This window comes from Pan paniscus, chromosome X, assembly GCF_029289425.2.
Source record: "Pan paniscus chromosome X, NHGRI_mPanPan1-v2.0_pri, whole genome shotgun sequence".
NCBI lineage: Eukaryota > Metazoa > Chordata > Mammalia > Primates > Hominidae > Pan > Pan paniscus.
Genome location: NC_073272.2, coordinates 55,629,187 through 55,647,418, shown reverse-complemented (window position 1 = coordinate 55,647,418; position 18,232 = coordinate 55,629,187). Strand labels below are relative to the sequence as shown.

General features: G+C 42.8%; 1 protein-coding gene across 5 annotated transcripts in view; it reads left to right on the top strand.

Moving 5' to 3' along the window:
* Positions 1 to 18,232, top strand: part of WNK3 (WNK lysine deficient protein kinase 3) — a 164,330-nt gene that overhangs the window by 93,185 nt on the left and 52,913 nt on the right. For all 5 annotated transcript variants that reach the window (XM_008959220.5, XM_034950281.3, XM_055106662.2 and 2 more), the window contains exons 11-13: positions 9,701 to 9,765; positions 15,804 to 15,951; positions 17,629 to 17,745. In XM_008959220.5, the coding sequence (XP_008957468.1) occupies positions 9,701 to 9,765; positions 15,804 to 15,951; positions 17,629 to 17,745 (330 nt within the window). The remainder of the gene's footprint in view (positions 1 to 9,700; positions 9,766 to 15,803; positions 15,952 to 17,628; positions 17,746 to 18,232) is intronic.

The window sequence follows — 18,232 nt, the reverse complement described above, 5'->3', positions numbered from 1 at the left end:
GAGAGATCAAGGCTGCAGTGAGTCTTAATCACATTATTGCACGTCAGCCTGGCTGACAGAGCAAGACCTTGTCTCAAAAGAATAAAAAGAGATATTTTGATACAGGCATACAATGCATAATAATCACATCAGGGTAAATGGGGTATCTATCACCTCAAGCATTTATCCTTTGTGTTACAATCTAATTATACTCTTAATTATTTTTAATGTACAATTAAATTATCAACTATAGTTGACTTGTGCTATTAAATACTAGATCTTATTCAGTTTTTCTGATTAATTTTTGTACCCATTAACCTTCCCCACTCCCCTCCTGACTCTCCCCACTACCCTTCCCAGCCTCTGGTAACCATCCTTCTACTTTCTATCTCTATGAGTTCAATTGTTATAATTTTTAGCTCCCACACATAAGTGAGAACATGCCAAGTTCATCTTTCTGTGCCTGGCTTATTGTTCACTTCATATAATGACCTCCAGTTCCATCTATGACAATATCTCATTCTTGTTTATTGCTGCATAGTGCTCCATTGTGTATATTTGATTTGACTCTTACTTTAACATATATCTGCATCCTGACTTCTCAACACCTTCACCATTGTCGTGCTGGTATAATTCAGCTCTTTTTTTTTTTTTCGCTGTCTTGTCCAGGCTGGAGTGCAGTGGCACGATCTCGGCTCACTGCAGCCTCTGCCTCCCAGGTAGCTGGGAGTACAGGCACCCGCCACCACATCTGGCTACTTTTTGTATTTTTGGTAGAGACCAGGTTTCACCATGTTGGCCAGGCAGGTCTCGAACTCCTCACCTCAAGTGATCTGCCTGCCTTGGCCTTCCAAAGTGTTGGGATTACTGGCGTGAGCCACTGTGCCCAGCCTCATCTCTTGAATAATTGTAGTAGTCTCCTAATTGTTCTTGCTTTTGCTTTTGTTCTTTTGTAGCCTTTTTCTTATTGTAGGAAGCAGTGATAGTTTTAAAATGCAGGTCACAACATGTCTCAGAGACCCACAACCTCTCGTTGCTCATCTCTTTGATAGTAAAAGCCACAATAATGTACTAATGGCCTGCAAAGTCCTACAGGATCTGGACTCCCCTGCACAACTCTCTGACCTCATGTAGATTTTCTTTGACTTCCGTTTTCCTCTTTTTTTTCAGACGGAGTCTCGCTCTGTCACCCAGGCTGGAGTGCAGTTGCGCAATCTCGGCTCACTGCAACCTCTGCCTCCCAGGTTCAAGCGATTCTCCTGCCTCAGCCTCCCAAGTAGCTGGAATTACAGGCACATGCCACCACGCCCGGCTAATTTTTGTACTTTCACTAGAGATGGGGTTTTACCATATTGGCTAGGCTAGTCTTGAACTCCTCACCTCAAATGATTCGCCTGCCTCAGCCTCCCAAAGTGTTGGCATTACAGGCATGAGCCACCCACACCCCGCCCCATTTTCCTCTTGAATGATGATTAAACCCTTTCATAGGCCTATAGCTTGAGGACAAGGAGATGCACACTTTCTGTGTATTAGTAAGCATTGATTTATTCTGGTTCTTCTGTACTGAAGTGTGGTTTACTTTTTTTACTCCCATAATGAATTATCCAATGTTCTGAAATAATCAAATACTTTAAAGACTATGATCTCCAACATGCAGGGCTGCCAAAATGTGTCTGCATCCTTGCTCATTTGGCTTTACTTATAAGATCTCTACCTTCCAGACTGCGAAATGGCTCAGTCTGTCCTCTCCTTTTCTTCTCCAGTATGCATTCTCATTCTTGCCATTAAACAAACAAAAAAAATGTTAGTTGCTCTTTCCAAATATCTGTAGAAAGCTTTGCAGGGCTGAGGCGAGACTGTGCCTGATCAGTTTGTTAGTTCTTACAGACCTTTGATCACTTAACGGGGCAGTATTAGAATAAAAGTTTGGAATTTAAGTCTGCTTTCATGAAGTTAGGCTCCCCTCAATTCAGTTCTATCTGCCTTACAGTTAATGGAACTTCTTCCTAGTTCCTATCACTCTTTCATCTCTCATAGTTCTTATCACTCTTTTATGTGTCAGTCTTTGTAGTGCTGGTATGTTTTCATCATTTTGGCCTATGTAATAGGCTGGATGTCATTATGTGAGTTTTATCCCAGGAACCGTGCTTTTGGATCAGTTTTTTAACTTAGGGTAAATTTCATCGTGCAGGCCTGGCACGGTGGCTCGTACCTGTAATCCCAGCACTCTGGAAGGTCAAGGCAGGAGGATTGCTTGGGCCCAGGAGTTCGAGACCAACCTGGGCAACACACTGACACCCCCATGTCTACCAATTTTTTTTTTTTTTTGAGACAGTCTCACTCTGTCACCCAGGCTGGAGTGCAGTGGCACAATCATGGCTCACTGCAACCTCCACCTGCCGGGTTCAAACAATTCCCGTGCCTCAGCCTCCCAAGTAACTGGGATTACAGTCATGTGCCACCACATCTGGCTAATTTTTATATTTTTAGTACAGACAGGGCTTCGCCCTGTTGTCCAGGCTGGCCTCCAACTCCTGACCTCAGGTGATCCGCCTGCCTCAGCCTCCCAAAGTGCTGGATTATAGGCATGAGCCACCACACCTGGCCCAAATTTTTTTTAAAAAAATTAGCCAGGTGTGGTGGCACGTGCCTGTAGTCTCAGCTGCTCAGGAGGCTGAAGTGGGACAATCACTTTGAGCCTGGGAGGTTGGGGCTGTACTCCAGTCTGGGCAACAGAGTGAGACCCTGTCTCAAAAAAAAAAAATGTTTAGAATCTTGCCTTCACCAACAATTGGCCTTATACAAGACAACGTCTTTATAGATGAAGAATTCTATATAAATATAAAAATATGGAAGTGGGCATCATGCACAATGATAATTTTCTTTAATTAAATAAGCAAAAATTCCACTGTTAACCAGGTATATACAGCATACATATAGGCTTGAGCCAATTTGTGTCATTGGTCAGACCTGGATTTCAACTCTGGCTCTTTGAACTCACTGTGTGACTTGAGGAAAGTTATTTAATCTCGCCCAGCTTTGGTTCTTTTTAGTGTGAAATGGTTTTAAATGGTTGTAAAAGTTTTAAAATGCCTATCTTGCATTTGCAACCTACTTTGAAATATATGGGATAATGTACATATAGTAAAATCCTGTAGACTATGGGTGGTGTTAGATATATAGGTTTTCACAGAACAATTCCACTTTTCTATGTGTTGGAAAATTTTTATAATGTTAGAAAAAATGCCTGTATTGCAGGCTTATTAGGATTAGGTGATATAAAATATGAGAAGTGTCTGGCATGTAATAGGTGCTCAACAAATAGTGGTTGTTAAAAGTACTTCAGGGGAGAGATATGCTTTGTAACATCAATAACATAATAAAGCAATTTATGAAATGTTTAAAAGTACATCCCAGTTTTACTGGTCTCCTTCACTCCATAATAACTGAATAAGAATCTCTGGGATGTTGTACATGGGCTTAGCTTTTTATCTCTTTTGTCTTCCCATCTCCCCTTCTGGGGCTGAGAACCACTAATGGGAGGAGGAGAGGAGTGGTGGAGCAAGTAAAGGAGAAAGATCCTCCTCAACACCTTCCCAAGGTTTGGCATTACATAAGACCTCAGAACCAGTTAGGGGAGCCTCAAGAATATAACCAAGATTGATTCCCTGCTCCTGCCCCAGCAGAAGTAGCTGTATCTACTTTTCTTTTTCTTTTTTTTTTTTTTTTTTGAGACAGTTTCGCTCTTGTCACCCAGGCTAGAGTGCAATGGCTCAATCTCAGCTCACTGGAACCTCCACCTCCCAGGTTCAAGCAGTTCTCTTGCCTCAGCCTCCTGAGTAGCTGGGACTACAGGTGCATGCCAGCACACCCAGCTAATTTTTGTATTTTTAGTAGAGATGGGATTTCTCCATATTGGTCAGGCTGGTCTCAAACTTCTGACCTCAGCCTCCCAAAGTGCAGCCTCCCAATGTGAGCCACTGCGCCCAGCCCACTATTTATTATATATGTTTAATGTTTGACTCCAGGGACTCCATCAGATTCATTTTGTATTCTCACTGCCTCTTAGCACAGTGCCTGCTACACACTAGGTTTCCAATAAATGTGTGAAGGTAGAAATAAGAAAGGAAAGGGTGACATAGGAAGAAAAACTGTGCCATAAAAATGTTCATGATCTGATATTGCCAATCCTGGAAATAAATCTGAAGAAAATAATAAAAAGGAAGCAAAAAGCACATACTACAATGCTTGTTTCATAGAGAATGTTAGCTATCTCTGTATTTTTGCTGTATTTTTATTTATATGTAATAAAATTGGCAGTAAGTTAGGTATCCAGGAATAGGGGAGGAGTTAGATAAATATGAATACTTATTGTCCTATCATGTGCCCATTAAAAACTGAAGTAATGCAGGCCAATAAAGGTAAGGAAAAATACTTAATACATTTTAAAAAGCAGAAAAAACTGTATAATTACAACCATTTATACACATGACAAAAGCCTATAGTATTGTAACAAATATTATAATCACAGCCATGTTAGGAAAACAGCATTCTAGGTGATTTTTCCCATTTTCCTACATTTTATAATGTTATATATATTTAATAATTAAACATTTTTATAGGATAGCAAATACCAAATGTAGAGGAAAATGGATACTTTCACAAACCTCTGGTAGGACTGTAAACTGGTTAGACCTTTCTGAAGGGCAATTTGGCAATATATATCAAGCCTTAAAAATGTCTAGCAATTCCATTTTTAGAAAGGCTTCCTAAGGAAATAATTAAGAATGCATACAAAGATTTGGCTACAAGAATGTTCCTCACAATATGAAATATAGTTGCAAATAGCAAAAAAATTAGATGTTTGTCTCCCTTACTTGCACCATTAAATAAATAATGGTATGTTTACACTAAAGGATATTATGTAGCCCTTAACATGTTCTTAAACACTTAAGATGTTTTAAGTAAAAAGAAGATTATAAAAGAGTACATACATTATGATTACATTAAAAACGTGTGTGTGTGTGTGTGTTTGTGTACAGAAAATGGTCTCAAAGAATATACACCAAGGTGTTAAACAAGCTTATCTATATTCATCTTGCTTTGGTAATAAGAAAAAAATAAATTCAACTTTGTACAAACAGACTTACCAAGCCTCAAATCTGATAATCTTAGGGTAGGTCATCATTATATCAATATGCAACACTATAGTACAATCGTCCTTTGGTATCTGTAGGGGATTGGTTCCAGGACTTTTCTTGGATACCAAAATCCAAGGATGCTAAGCCCTACAGTTGGCCCTATGGAATCACACACATGAAGTCAGCCCTCCATATCCAAGGGTTCTGAATCCTGAAAATACTGTCCTGTCTTGTCTTGTCTTTTTCTTTTTCTGTTTTTTTAAGACAGGGTCTTGCTCTGTGCCCAGGTTGGACTGCAGTGGTGTAATCATAGGTCACTGTAACTTCAAACTCCTGGGCTCAAGCATTCCTCTTGCCTTGGCTTCCCAAAGTGCTGGGATTACAGGTGTGAGCCACCATGCCCAGGCAGAATATTACATTTTCAATCCAAGATTGGCTGAACCCATGCATGCGGAATCCACAGATAAAAAGGGCTGACTGCAGTTTTAAACAAAAGTGAAAATGGGCCAGGCGTGGTGGCTCACGGCTGTAATCCCAGCACTTTGGGAGGCCAAGGCAGGTGGATCACTTGAAGTCAGGAGTTCGAGACCAGCCTGGCCAACATGGTGAAACCCCATCTCTACTAAAAATACAAAAAAAAAAAAAAAATAGCCGGATGTGGTGGTACGCGCCTGTAGTGCCAGCTACTCGGGGGCTCAGACAGGAGAATCACTTGAACCTAGGAGGTGGAGGTTGCAGTGAGCCAAGATCACGCCACTGCACTCCAGCCTGGCTGACAGAGCGAGACTCCATCTCAAAACAAAAAACAATATGATATTGGCTGTGGGTTTGTCATAGATAGCTCTTATTATTTTGAAATACGTCCCATCAATACCTAATTTATTGAGAGTTTTTAGCATGAAGGGCTGTTGAATTTTGTCAAAGGCTTTTTCTGCATCTATTGAGATAATCATGTGGTTTTTGTCTTTGGCTCTGTTTATATGCTGGATTACATTTATTGATTTGCGTATATTGAACCAGCCTTGCATCCCAGGGATGAAGCCCACTTGATCATGGTGGACAAACCCACAGCCAATATCATACTGAATGGGCAAAAACTGGAAGCATTCCCTTTGAAAACTGGCACAAGACAGGGATGCACTCTCTCACCACTCCTATTCAACATAGTGTTGGAAGTTCTGGCCAGGGCAATTAGGCAGGAGAAGGAAATAAAGGGTATTCAATTAGGAAAAGAGGAAGTCAACTTGTCCCTGTTTGCAGATGACATGATTGTATATCTAGAAAACCCCATTGTCTCAGCCCAAAATCTCCTTAAGCTGATAAGCAACTTCAGCAAAGTCTCAGGATACAAAATCAATGTACAAAAATCACAAGCATTCTTATACACCAACAACAGACAAACAGAGAGCCAAATCATGAGTGAACTCCCATTCACAATTGCTTCAAAGAGAATAAAATACCTAGGAACCCAACTTACAAGGGATGTGAAGGACCTCTTCAAGGAGAACTACAAACCACTGCTCAAGGAAATAAAAGAGGATACAAACAAATGGAAGAACATTCCATGCTCATGGGTAGGAAGAATCAATATCGTGAAAATGGCCATACTGCCCAAGGTAATTTACAGATTCAATGCCATCCCCATCAAGCTACCAATGCGTTTCTTCACAGAATTGGAAAAAACTACTTTAAAGTTCATATGAAACCAAAAAAGAGCCCACATCACCAAGTCAATCCTAAGCCAAAAGAACAAAGCTGGAGGCATCACACTACCTGACTTCAAACTATACTACAAGGCTACAGTAACCAAAACAGCATGGTACTGGTACCAAAACAGAGATATAGATCAATGGAACAGAACAGAGCCCTCAGAAATAACGCCGCATATCTATAACTATCTGATCTTTGACAAACCTGAGAAAAACAAGCAATGGGGAAAGGATTCCCTATTTAATAAATGGTGCTGGGAAAACTGGCTAGCCATATGTAGAAAGCTGAAACTGGATCCCTTCCTTACACCTTATACAAAAATCAATTCAAGATGGATTAAAGATTTAAATGTTAGACCTAAAACCATAAAAACCCTAGAAGAAAACCTAGGCATTACCATTCAGGACATAGGCATGGGCAAGGACTTCATGTCCAAAACACAAAGCAATGGCAACAAAAGCCAAAATTGACAAATGGGATCTAATTAAACTAAAGAGCTTCTGCACAGCAAAAGTAACTACCATCAGAGTGAACAGGCAACCTACAAAATGGGAGAACATTTTCGCAACCTACTCATCTGACAAAGGGCTAATATCCAGAATCTACAATGAACTCAAACAAATTTACAAGAAAAAAACAAACAACCCCATCAAAAAGTGGGCGAAGGACATGAACAGACACTTCTCAAAAGAAGACATTTATGCAGCCAAAAAACACATGAAAAAATGCTCATCATCACTGGCCATCAGAGAAATGCAAATCAAAACCACAATGAGATACCATCTCACACCAGTTAGAATGGCAATCATTAAAAAGTCAGGAAACAACAGGTGCTGGAGAGGATGTGGAGAAATAGGAACACTTTTACACTGTTGGTGGGACTGTAAACTAGTTCAACCATTGTGGAAGTCAGTGTGGCGATTCCTCAGGGATCTAGAACTAGAAATACCATTTGACCCAGCCATCCCATTACTGGGTATATACCCAAATGACTATAAATCATGCTGCTATAAAGACACATGCACACGTATGTTTATTGCGGCATTATTCACAATAGCAAAGACTTGGAACCAACCCAAATGTCCAACAATGATAGACTGGATTAAGAAAATGTGGCACATATACACCATGGAATACTATGCAGCCATAAAAAATGATGAGTTCGTGTCCTTTGTAGGGACATGGATGAAATTGGAAATCATCATTCTCAGTAAACTATCGCAAGAACGAAAAACCAAACACCACATATTCTCACTCATAGGTGGGAATTGAACAATGAGATCACCTGGACACAGGAAGGGGAATATCACACTCTGGGGCCTGTTGTGGGGTGGGGGGAGGGGGGAGGGATAGCATTGGGAGATATACCTAATGCTAGATGATGAGTTAGTGGGTGCAGCGCACCAGCATGGCACATGTATACATATGTAACTAACCTGCACAATGTGCACATGTACCCTAAAACTTAAAGTATAATAAAAAAAAAAAAAATGAAAGTAAAAATGAAACATTTCATTAAATTTGAAAGACATCTGCAAAAATGGCCCAGCACCTATTTGTAAATATTAATTTTGAAACCTTTAGAAATATTATGACAGAGCTTAACTTGTACCTATCAGATATGAAGGCAGATAAACCAAACATTAGCCATGATTCTGAGCACCAGCACAAAGTAGCATTGATAACCCCATTAATAATTGCAAGTGATTATAAAATATATTTCCATATTTTTGTATAGTAACTATGTTTTGTTTCTCTTTGATTAGTACATACACTTGTCTCTGGATTTATGCATTAGGATGCCAGTTGCTGTTCCAACTTATGGGGACTGTACAAACATTAGTTAAATTAGATACATTTTGTTGAATCTTAAGTGTACAAAAAAACTGTTTGCTGAAATATTTGCTCTCAATGTTTAAACAGTGATTATGTTAAAGAGCTAATTAACTAATCTATAATTAGAAGCTAGTCTAATTTATGCAGGAAAAAATTTCTCAGTATGGGTTGATTAGAATGATGAAATAGTTTGAAATAGTTTAGGGAAGTGGAGGAATATAAGTAGAGTCACAATATGCAGAAGAGCCTAATTTATACAGAGGAGCTACAGTTTAGCGTGGCTTCAAACAGAGAGATAAGGCTAGATAATCAGGTATAGGCCAGTTCATTGAGAACATTATTTGCCATCTGAAGGACCTTAATCTTATAGAAGATGAGGCACCATCATATAGGGTTTAAACTGGGCAAGGAAATTATCAGTTTTGTTAGATTTGCATTCTAAGATCATTCTGCTATCACTAGTGGCAGTGCATAGAGGATGGATTAGGTAAATGTAAAATTATTTTCCAGTAGAATTGGTATTTGCCATATTAAGAGCTTAAACACTTTTCTCCTGGAAGCCAATGTTGCAGCTGCTGAGTACTAATTCCTTGAAGGGATAGTTGAAATAGTCTAGAGAAAAGAGATGAGAGACAGACAGACAGACTACACAATAAGTTAATGCTTGAGTCATTGATTTATCTTCTTGTAGAATGGTAGTACATCTTCTTTTAAGTAGTAGTCTTACAACTAGGACTGGAAGCTCGATAGTAGTGTCTTCCATTGAAAAATAACTCAAAACAAAAGTACATATAACAGTAATAACTTTTTCAAATGAAAAATCTTCATGTATAAGATGTACTTGTTATATTGTTAAATTTTATCTTTGGTAATAATGTTAATAATAGGATTGATACAGACATTCAATAACATAGATATTCTACCAGGTTTGCAAGGTAACCAAAACTATCATGTTTTCTGAATAGTAACAAATTGTATATTTAGCTTGAATTTTACTGTTATCATAGCAAGTTTTATGTCTGTACTGTTTACAGCCTGTATCCCAACCAGTTGGAGTTGAACAACAAGCAGCTCTTCTAAAACCAGATTTAGTTCGAAGGTAAGTATCTTCAAATTCATACCAGGAGAACAATGAGGATATGATGAAGTTTGTTTACTCATTAGGTGCTTAGTGCATCCTGACTAGAGAAGCTTCTGTATTCTTGTACTTGTGTGGATGTTTAATAAAAACGATAGTTTGTTTTTTTTTTTTGCTTTTTTATGTCAGTAGGGATCATATGGATTGTGAAATTAATTGATCATTTTCTTATTGTGTTTATTTATACCATTCTGTTCTAGGAAAAGCTGGTAAGGGTTAAGGAAGGAAGAAACAATAGAGTTTAGAGTAGAATTCTAGCTAATCTAAAGAAATAAATTACAGCAGAAGTGGGACAAAGAGTTCACATAAAGCAGCTTCTGACTTGCGGGAGGGCTTAAGAAAAGATGTTCCAGGACTTTGCACCCAAGACTGTGTGGTAGATAGAGCTCCCTCTCGCCTCTCCCCTCTCCCCTCTCCCCTCTCCCCTCCCCCCTCTCCCCTCTCCCCTCTCCCCTCTCCCCTCTCCCCTCTCCCCTCTCCCCTCTTTCCACGGTCTCCCTCTGATGCCGAGCCGAAGCTGGACGGTACTGCTGCCATCTCAGCTCACTGCAACCTCCCTGCCCGATTCTCCTGCCTCAGCCTGCCGAGTGCCTGCGATTGCAGGCGCGCGCCGCCACGCCTGACTGGTTTTCGTATTTTTTTGGTGGAGACGGGGTTTCGATGTGTCGGCTGGGCTGGTCTCCAGCTCCTAACCGCGAGTGATCCGCCAGCCTTGGCCTCCCGAGGTGCCGGGATTGCAGACGGAGTCTCGTTAACTCAGTGCTCAATGGCGCCCAGGCTGGAGTGCAGTGGCGTGATCTCGGCTCGCTACAACCACCTCCCAGCCGCCTGCCTTGGCCTCCCTAAGTGCCGAGATTGCAGCCTCTGCCTGGCAGCCACCCCGTCTGGGAAGTGAGGAGCGTCTCCACCTGACCGTCCATCGTCTGGGATGTGAGGAGCCCCTCTGCCTGGCTGCCTAGTCTGGAAAGTGAGGAGCGTCTCTGCCCGGCCGCCATCCCATCTAGGAAGTGAGGAGCGCCTCTTCCCGGCCGCCATCACATCTGGGAAGTGAGGAGCGTCTCTGCCCGGCCGCCCATCGTCTGAGATGTGGGGAGCACCTCTGCCCTGCCGCCCCGTCCGGGATGTGAGGAGCGTCTCTGCCCGGCCGCCCTGTCTGAGAAGTGAGGAGACCCTCTGCCTGGCAACCGCCCCGTCTGAGAAGTGAGGAGCCCCTCCGCCCGGCAGCCACCCCGTCTGAGAAGTGAGGAGCGTCCTCCCTCCTCGTCCGGGAGGGAGGTGGGGGGGTCAGCCCCCCGCCCGGCCAGCCGCCCCGTCCGGGAGGTGAGGGGCGCCTCTGCCCGGCCGCCCCTACCGGGAAGTGAGGAGCCCCTCTGCCCGGCCAGCCGCCTCGTCCGGGAGGGAGGTGGGGGGGTCAGCCCCCCGCCTGGCCAGCCGCCCCGTCCGGGAGGCGAGGGGTGCCTCTGCCCGGCCGCCCCTACTGGGAAGTGAGGAGCCCCTCTGCCCGGCCAGCCGCCCCGTCCGGGAGGGAGGTGGGGGGGTCAGCCCCCCGCCCGGCCAGCCGCCCCATCCGGGAGGGAGGTGGGGGGGTCAGCCCCCCGCCCGGCCAGCCGCCCCATCCGGGAGGGAGGTGGGGGGATCAGCCCCCCACCTGGCCAGTCGCCCCGTCCGGGAGGGAGGTGGGGGGATCAGCCCCCCACCCGGCCAGCCGCCCTGTCCAGGAGGTGGGGGGCGCCTCTGCCCGGCCGCCCCTACTGGGAAGTGAGGAGCCCCTCTGCCCGGCCAGCCGCTCTGTCTGGGAGGGAGGTGGGGGGGTCAGCCCCCCGCCCGGCCAGCCGCCCCGTCCGGGAGGGAGGTGGGGGGGTTAGCCCCCCGCCTGGCCAGCCGCCCCGTCCGGGAGGTGAGGGGCGCCTCTGCCCGGCCGCCCCTACTGGGAAGTGAGGAGCCCCTCTGCCCGGCCAGCCGCTCTGTCTGGGAGGGAGGTGGGGGGGATCAGCCCCCCGCCCGGCCAGCCGCCCTGTCCGGGAGGTGAGGGGCGCCTCTGCCCGGCCGCCCCTACCGAGAAGTGAGGAGCCCCTCTGCCCGGCCAGCCACCCCGTCCGGGAGGGAGGTGGGGGGGTCAGCCCCCCGCCGGGCCAGCCGCCCCGTCAGGGAAGTGAGGGGCGCCTCTGCCCGGCCGCCCCTACTGGGAAGTGAGGAGCCCCTCTGCCTGGCCAGCCGCCCTGTCCGGGAGGGAGGTGGGGGGTCAGCCCCCCGCCCGGCCAGCCGCCCCGTCCGGGAGGGAGGTGGGGGGGGTCAGCCCCCCGCCCGGCCAGCCGCCCCGTCCGGGAGGTGAGGGGCGCTTCTGCCCGGCCGCCCCTACTGGGAAGTGAGGAGCTCCTCTGCCCGGCCACCACCCCATCTGGGAGGTGTACTCAACAGCTCATTGAGAACGGGCCATGAAGACAATGGCGGTTTTGTGGAATAGAAAGGGGGGAAAGGTGGGGAAAAGATTGAGAAATCGGATGGTTGCCGTGTCTGTGTAGAAAGAGGTAGACATGGGAGACTTTTCATTTTGTTCTGTACTAAGAAAAATTCTTCTGCCTTGGGATCCTGTTGATCTGTGACCTTACCCCCAACCCTGTGCTCTCTGAAACATGTGCTGTATCCACTCAGGGTTGAATGGATTAAGGGCGGTGCAAGATGTGCTTTGTTAAACAGATGCTTGAAGGCAGCATGTTCGTTAAGAGTCATCACCACTCCCTAATCTCAAGTACCCAGGGACACAAACACTGCGGAAGGCCGCAGGGTCCTCTGCCTAGGAAAACCAGAGAACTTTGTTCACTTGTTTATCTGCTGACCTTCCCTCCACTATTGTCCTGTGACCCTGCCAAATCCCCCTCTGCAAGAAACACCCAAGAATGATCAATAAAAAAGAAAAAAAAAAAGAAATAAATTACAACTAGATATTTAATTGTATTATTATTTAGTACTTGAAAACTAGTATTTTTCTGTATAAAAATATAGATTGGATAGTCTTTATTGTTCTATCTTCAAGTTCATTGATTGTTTCCTTTGTCCTGTTCATTCTACTATTACGCCTATTCAGTGAGGTGTTTTTTTTTTTCTGTGATTGTTTATTTCTATACTTTCTATGTGGTTCTTCTTAAAATCTTCTATTTCTTTTATAAGGTTTTGGTTTTTTCATTTGCCTCAAGATTATTTGTGATTGCTCATTGAAGCATTTTGATGATAGCTGCTCTAAAATTATTGTTAGAGGCCGGGTGCAGTGGCTCACACCTGTAATCCTAGCACTTTGGGAGGCTGAGGCAGGCAGATCACTTGAGGTCAGGAGTTCAAGACCTGCCTGGCAAACATGGTGAAACCCTGCCTCTACTAAAAATACAAAATTTAGCCGGGTGTGGTGATGTACGCCTGTAATCCCAGCTACTTGGGAGGCTGGGGCTGGGGGATTGCTTGCATCCAGGAGGCAGAGGTTGCAGTGAGCTGACATTGCACCACTGTATTCCAGCCTGGGTGACAAAGTGAGACTCTGTCTAAATAAATAAATAAAATTCTTGTTAGATAATTCCAATATCTGATTCATCTTATTCTTTTTTTTTTTTTTTTTTGAGATGGAGTCTCACTCTATTGCCCAGGCTGGAGTGCAGTGGCACGATTTCGGCTCACTGCAACCTCCACCTCCTGGGTTCCAGTGATTCTTGTGCCTCAGCCTCCCAAGTAGCTGGGATTACAGGCTCGCACCACCACGCCTGGCTAATTTTTGTATTTTTAGTAGAGACAGGGTTTCACCATGTTGGCCAGGCTGGTCTCGAACTCCTGAGCTCAAATGATCTGCCCGCCTCGGCCTCCCAGAGTGCTGGGATTATAGGCGTGCACCACAGCGCCCAGCCTCATCTTATTCTTGTTAGATGATTTCAATAACTGACTTATCTTGGTGTTGGCATCTGTTGATTACCTTTTTGCATTCAAGTTGTAATTTTTCTAGTTTTTGGTATGACAAAGGAGTTTATTTTCATTTGTCTCCTGGGCGTTTGGATATTGTCAGGTGACTGTAGATCCTATTTAAGTCTTTTTTTTTTTTTTTTTTTTTTTTTTTGAGGCAGAGTCTTACTCTGTTGCCCAGGCTGGAATGCAATGGTGTGATCTTGGCTCACTGCAGCCTCCACCTCCTGGGTTCAAGCGATTCTCCTGCCTCAGACTCCTGAGTAGCTGGGATTACAGGCACATGGCACCATGCCTAGCTAACTTATTTTAGTAGAGACAGGGTTTCACCATGTTGTCCAGGCTGGTCTCAAACTCTTGACCTCAGGTGATCCGCCCACCTCAGCCTCTCAAAGTGCTGGGATTACAGGCGTGAGCCACCATGCCTGGCCTATTGAAATCTTCTATGTTAGCAAGCAGTCGCCCTTGTTTAGATGCATAGGTTCTGGCCTGCTTTTGTGGGCCGTGATTCTGATGACAATTTAGTTTTCAAAATCCTTACAGTCCTGCTATTCTGGTTTGTTTTGTTCACCTGGAACCCCTGGCCCCCACTGCTGGGCCAAGAGGTGGAGAGTGCTTTCCTAGGCCTGCTCCCCCAGGTCTGCTCTACAGGCTATACTCTACTTACTGGTGGGACCCCTACCAGCGGCACTGGGGAAGGACAGGGCCTACTTAAGTCCTCTTCTGTTGCTGGGTTGGGGATCAGGAGATACTGTGCTTGGGCTGCCTTTGCCTCTGGACTGGGAATTGGGAGACACTGCCTGTACTGCCTTTATTCACTGGGTGGATAATTGGAAGATACCAAGCTGCTATGATGTTACTCAAGTCCTAGGGGTCCCCAGCCAGTCCGCTTTCATCTTTTCACTCTTCTGTGCCCTCTTGTCATTGTCTACTACATTATTTCTAGAACTTTTAGCTGTACTTAGAGGGGAGGAGCAGGGAGAGTTGAGTTTCTGCCATCTTGTCCCAAACCCTAAACTGATGTGTTAAGTAACTTTGGAATGTGAATGATATAGCCCATTGGCTAAAATTATATTCCTTTTATCCTCTGATTACTTGTTACTGCCATTTCTCTGTGTATTTAAAAAACTCTTAAGGGCAGTATTAATGTATCTTCTTCCACTACTTATATTTATGCAAATTCTTTGTCATATGGACATAAAAAATTTAGGAGTTATTTTTATCTCTTGTACATCTATATATAGATGCTTCATGAGTAGTTTTTAGGAGAAATAACTTGCTTAAATTAACTTGAAAGATATCTATTTCAAAAAGATGTCTGAGACTTAGAGCTTGTCATTTAAATTCCAAACGTGTTTATTGAAATTTTTGTATTTGTTGAAATATGTTTGAGTTTAAAGAAAAACCTGAAAAATGCCTTTGACGCAGATAAACTAAAAGGTAGCCTCCCCTTTCATAATAATATTGATGTAGACCTGTAAAATGTAACTAATTAGAATTAATAATGTTGAGCTATTTTTACATCATTCATTTTCATATCTTGTTCTGCCTCCTGCAGAACACTATTCTTGTCTCCCATACCTGGTCTACCCTGTTGAGTTCATTACATAAACAAGTATATTTTGAGTGATAATTTGTTTTGGTTTTAGAAGTTTTGTTTGAAGATATTAATAAAGTAACCCCTAAACAAACAAGATAAAACTGATCAAGAGCACCCTATAATAAAAGGCTCCACAGAGGTCTATCACTGGCAATATTTTTCTTTCATTCTCATCACTGTGAGATGGTTTGCTAAATAAATACAGTGTGATCTTGATTTTTCAGCTTTTTAAGAAAGCTTTATTGAAATATAATTCACATACCATATAATTCACTCATTTAAAGTGTGTAATTTAATGGCTTTTAGTATATTCACAGAGTTGTGCAGTCATAACTTTTAAAAAGATTGTAGTATTAATTTTTCTTAAATTCATTATTTATAGTTTTATAATTGGGAGTTTTTCTTAGAATTTTACTGTCAAGACTGGAATGAGTTACTTTTTTAAAAATATTACTAGCTTGAATCAAGATGTGGCAACTACGAAGGAAAACGTCAGTAGCCCTGATAACCCAAGTGGAAATGGCAAACAGGATCGGATCAAACAGAGAAGAGCTTCCTGTCCCCGACCAGAGAAGGGGACTAAATTTCAGCTTACCGTCCTTCAGGTCAGTTTGTAAATATGGTTTGGTTAAGAGTACATATAGAGGTCTGGAGGGTCAGAGAGGGGCAGTGCTGCAGAAGTGAGTTGTAGAATATTGCGAAACCCTCTCTAAACTAACCTTTTCTCCGTTACAGACTTTCCAATGTGAGTATTATGTGTTCATTGTTAAACTTAGGAAATATAAGAAAGAAAATAAAATCTACTTTTAACCACCATTCAGAGATAGCTCCTATTAATGTTTTAGTTTGTTTTTCTCTCTTTTTCCTGTATGTACATGTAGTGTTTTACATTATTGAGGTTGTAATAGTACTAGTAATCGCAGCAAAAATCTATTGAGTTCTTTTGTGGTAGGCACCCTAAATGTTATCCATGCATTTTACCATTTAATCCTTCAATAACCCTGTATGATTGGTCATAGTATATACTCATCTTTACAAATGAAGATACTAAAGATCAGAGGAGTGAGCCGGGCGCAGTGGCTCACGCCTGTAATCCCAGCACTTTGGGAGGCCGAGGCAGGTGGATCATCTGAGGTCAGGAGTTCGAGACCAGCCTGACCAATATGATAAAACCCCGTCTCTGTTAAAAATACAAAAATTAGCCAGGCATGGTGGTGCATGCCTGTAATCCCAACTACTCGGGAGGCTGAGACAGGAGAATCGCTTGAACCCAGGAGGCGGAGGTTGCGGTGAACTGAGATCACACCATTGCACTCCAACCTGGGCAACAAGAACAAAACTCCATCTGAAAAAAAAATGAAATCAGAGGAGTGAAGTAAGTTGCCTAAGATCACTCAACTAGCAAGTGATAATGTCAGATCTGAACCTAGATCGGACTTTAAAGCCCGTATCTCTAACCAATATAATGTATGTTTTAGTTGGCTGCTTAAACCTATATATAATTTTATATCCTGCATTTTTAAAAACCTAATATATCATGTATGCTTTCCTGTATCATTAATTTTTCAATAACATGACATTTTAAATGGCTACATTAGATAGCTGCTTATACAGAGAAATAACTTACATTCCCTATGTTCTTGGTTTATGTTCTTTCTTTCCATCTTTTTCCCAGTCTGTCTTTTTTCTAACTTGCTGTCTTTTACTCTTTTTGTCTGTCTGTATATCTTTGCAGCAAAATCCTTGAACATAAATCTTTGTACCTGTCCCTGATTATTTCCTTATTAGATCCATAGGAGTCGGATTCATGGATCAGAATATGAAGATTTTTAAAGTTTCTAGATACATGTTGCTAGATTGCTGTCCATAAAGATTGGTCCAGGTTACATTTCCATTTGCAGTGCCTCTTCTTTTGCTTAGAGTCAATTTATAGATTAAGATAATTTTGGAAATGAATTATTAAATTTAAATCTTTGCATTGCAGATAGCTCTAGTGACTATTATAACTTTTTTTGCTTTCTTATAAAAGTTGTATTGTTTTCTTTACCACAGGATCACATTTATAACTTATTTTTTACTGAGTAACTTGAACCTGTTAGTTTAGTCATAGAATGGCTGTTTAGATGGTATTCCACCAAGGGAAAACATAGTCTTTTTACATTCTGAACTATTTAAGCCATTTTCCACATATATTGTACATGAACTAGTGTAGATGTTCCTCGCACAATTTGCAAAAAGAAGACAGTGACTGACTCTTAAACCGATAAAATGTTTGTACTCAGGTATCAACCTCTGGAGATAACATGGTAGAGTGTCAGCTGGAGACACACAACAACAAGATGGTCACCTTCAAGTTTGATGTTGATGGTGATGCGCCAGAGGATATTGCAGACTATATGGTAAGTGCAGTAAGACCAAATTATCTTCCCTTCAGCATTCTGTCTTTTTTCCCCTATAATTCTGTCTCCATTTATTTTGAGCCATTGTTTTTTAGAGTACGATTAGTTTTAAAAATTTGTACAGAGGTAAATTGGGTTATCATCAAGTGTAAGTCACTGCATCTCCTCCGGTTTCAGTATATTTAACTGGAAAATATGCGGAGGTTTCATTTAGAGATAATATAGCTAAATGGCTCTTATCTCTGATTGCATGTGAAAATCACCTGACAAGCTTTTTAAAAACAATTGTATTGCCTGGTCCCTTGATTAAATCAGAATATTTGGAGGTGAGGCCCAAGCATCAATAGTTTGTAAAGCTCCCTAGGTAATTCTTTTTTTTTTAGTTTATTTTTTGCTGGGCACAGTGGCTCATGCCTGTAATTCCCGCACTTTGGGAGGCCTAGGCAGGAGGATCACTTGAGCCCAGGAGTTCAAGACCAGCCTAGGC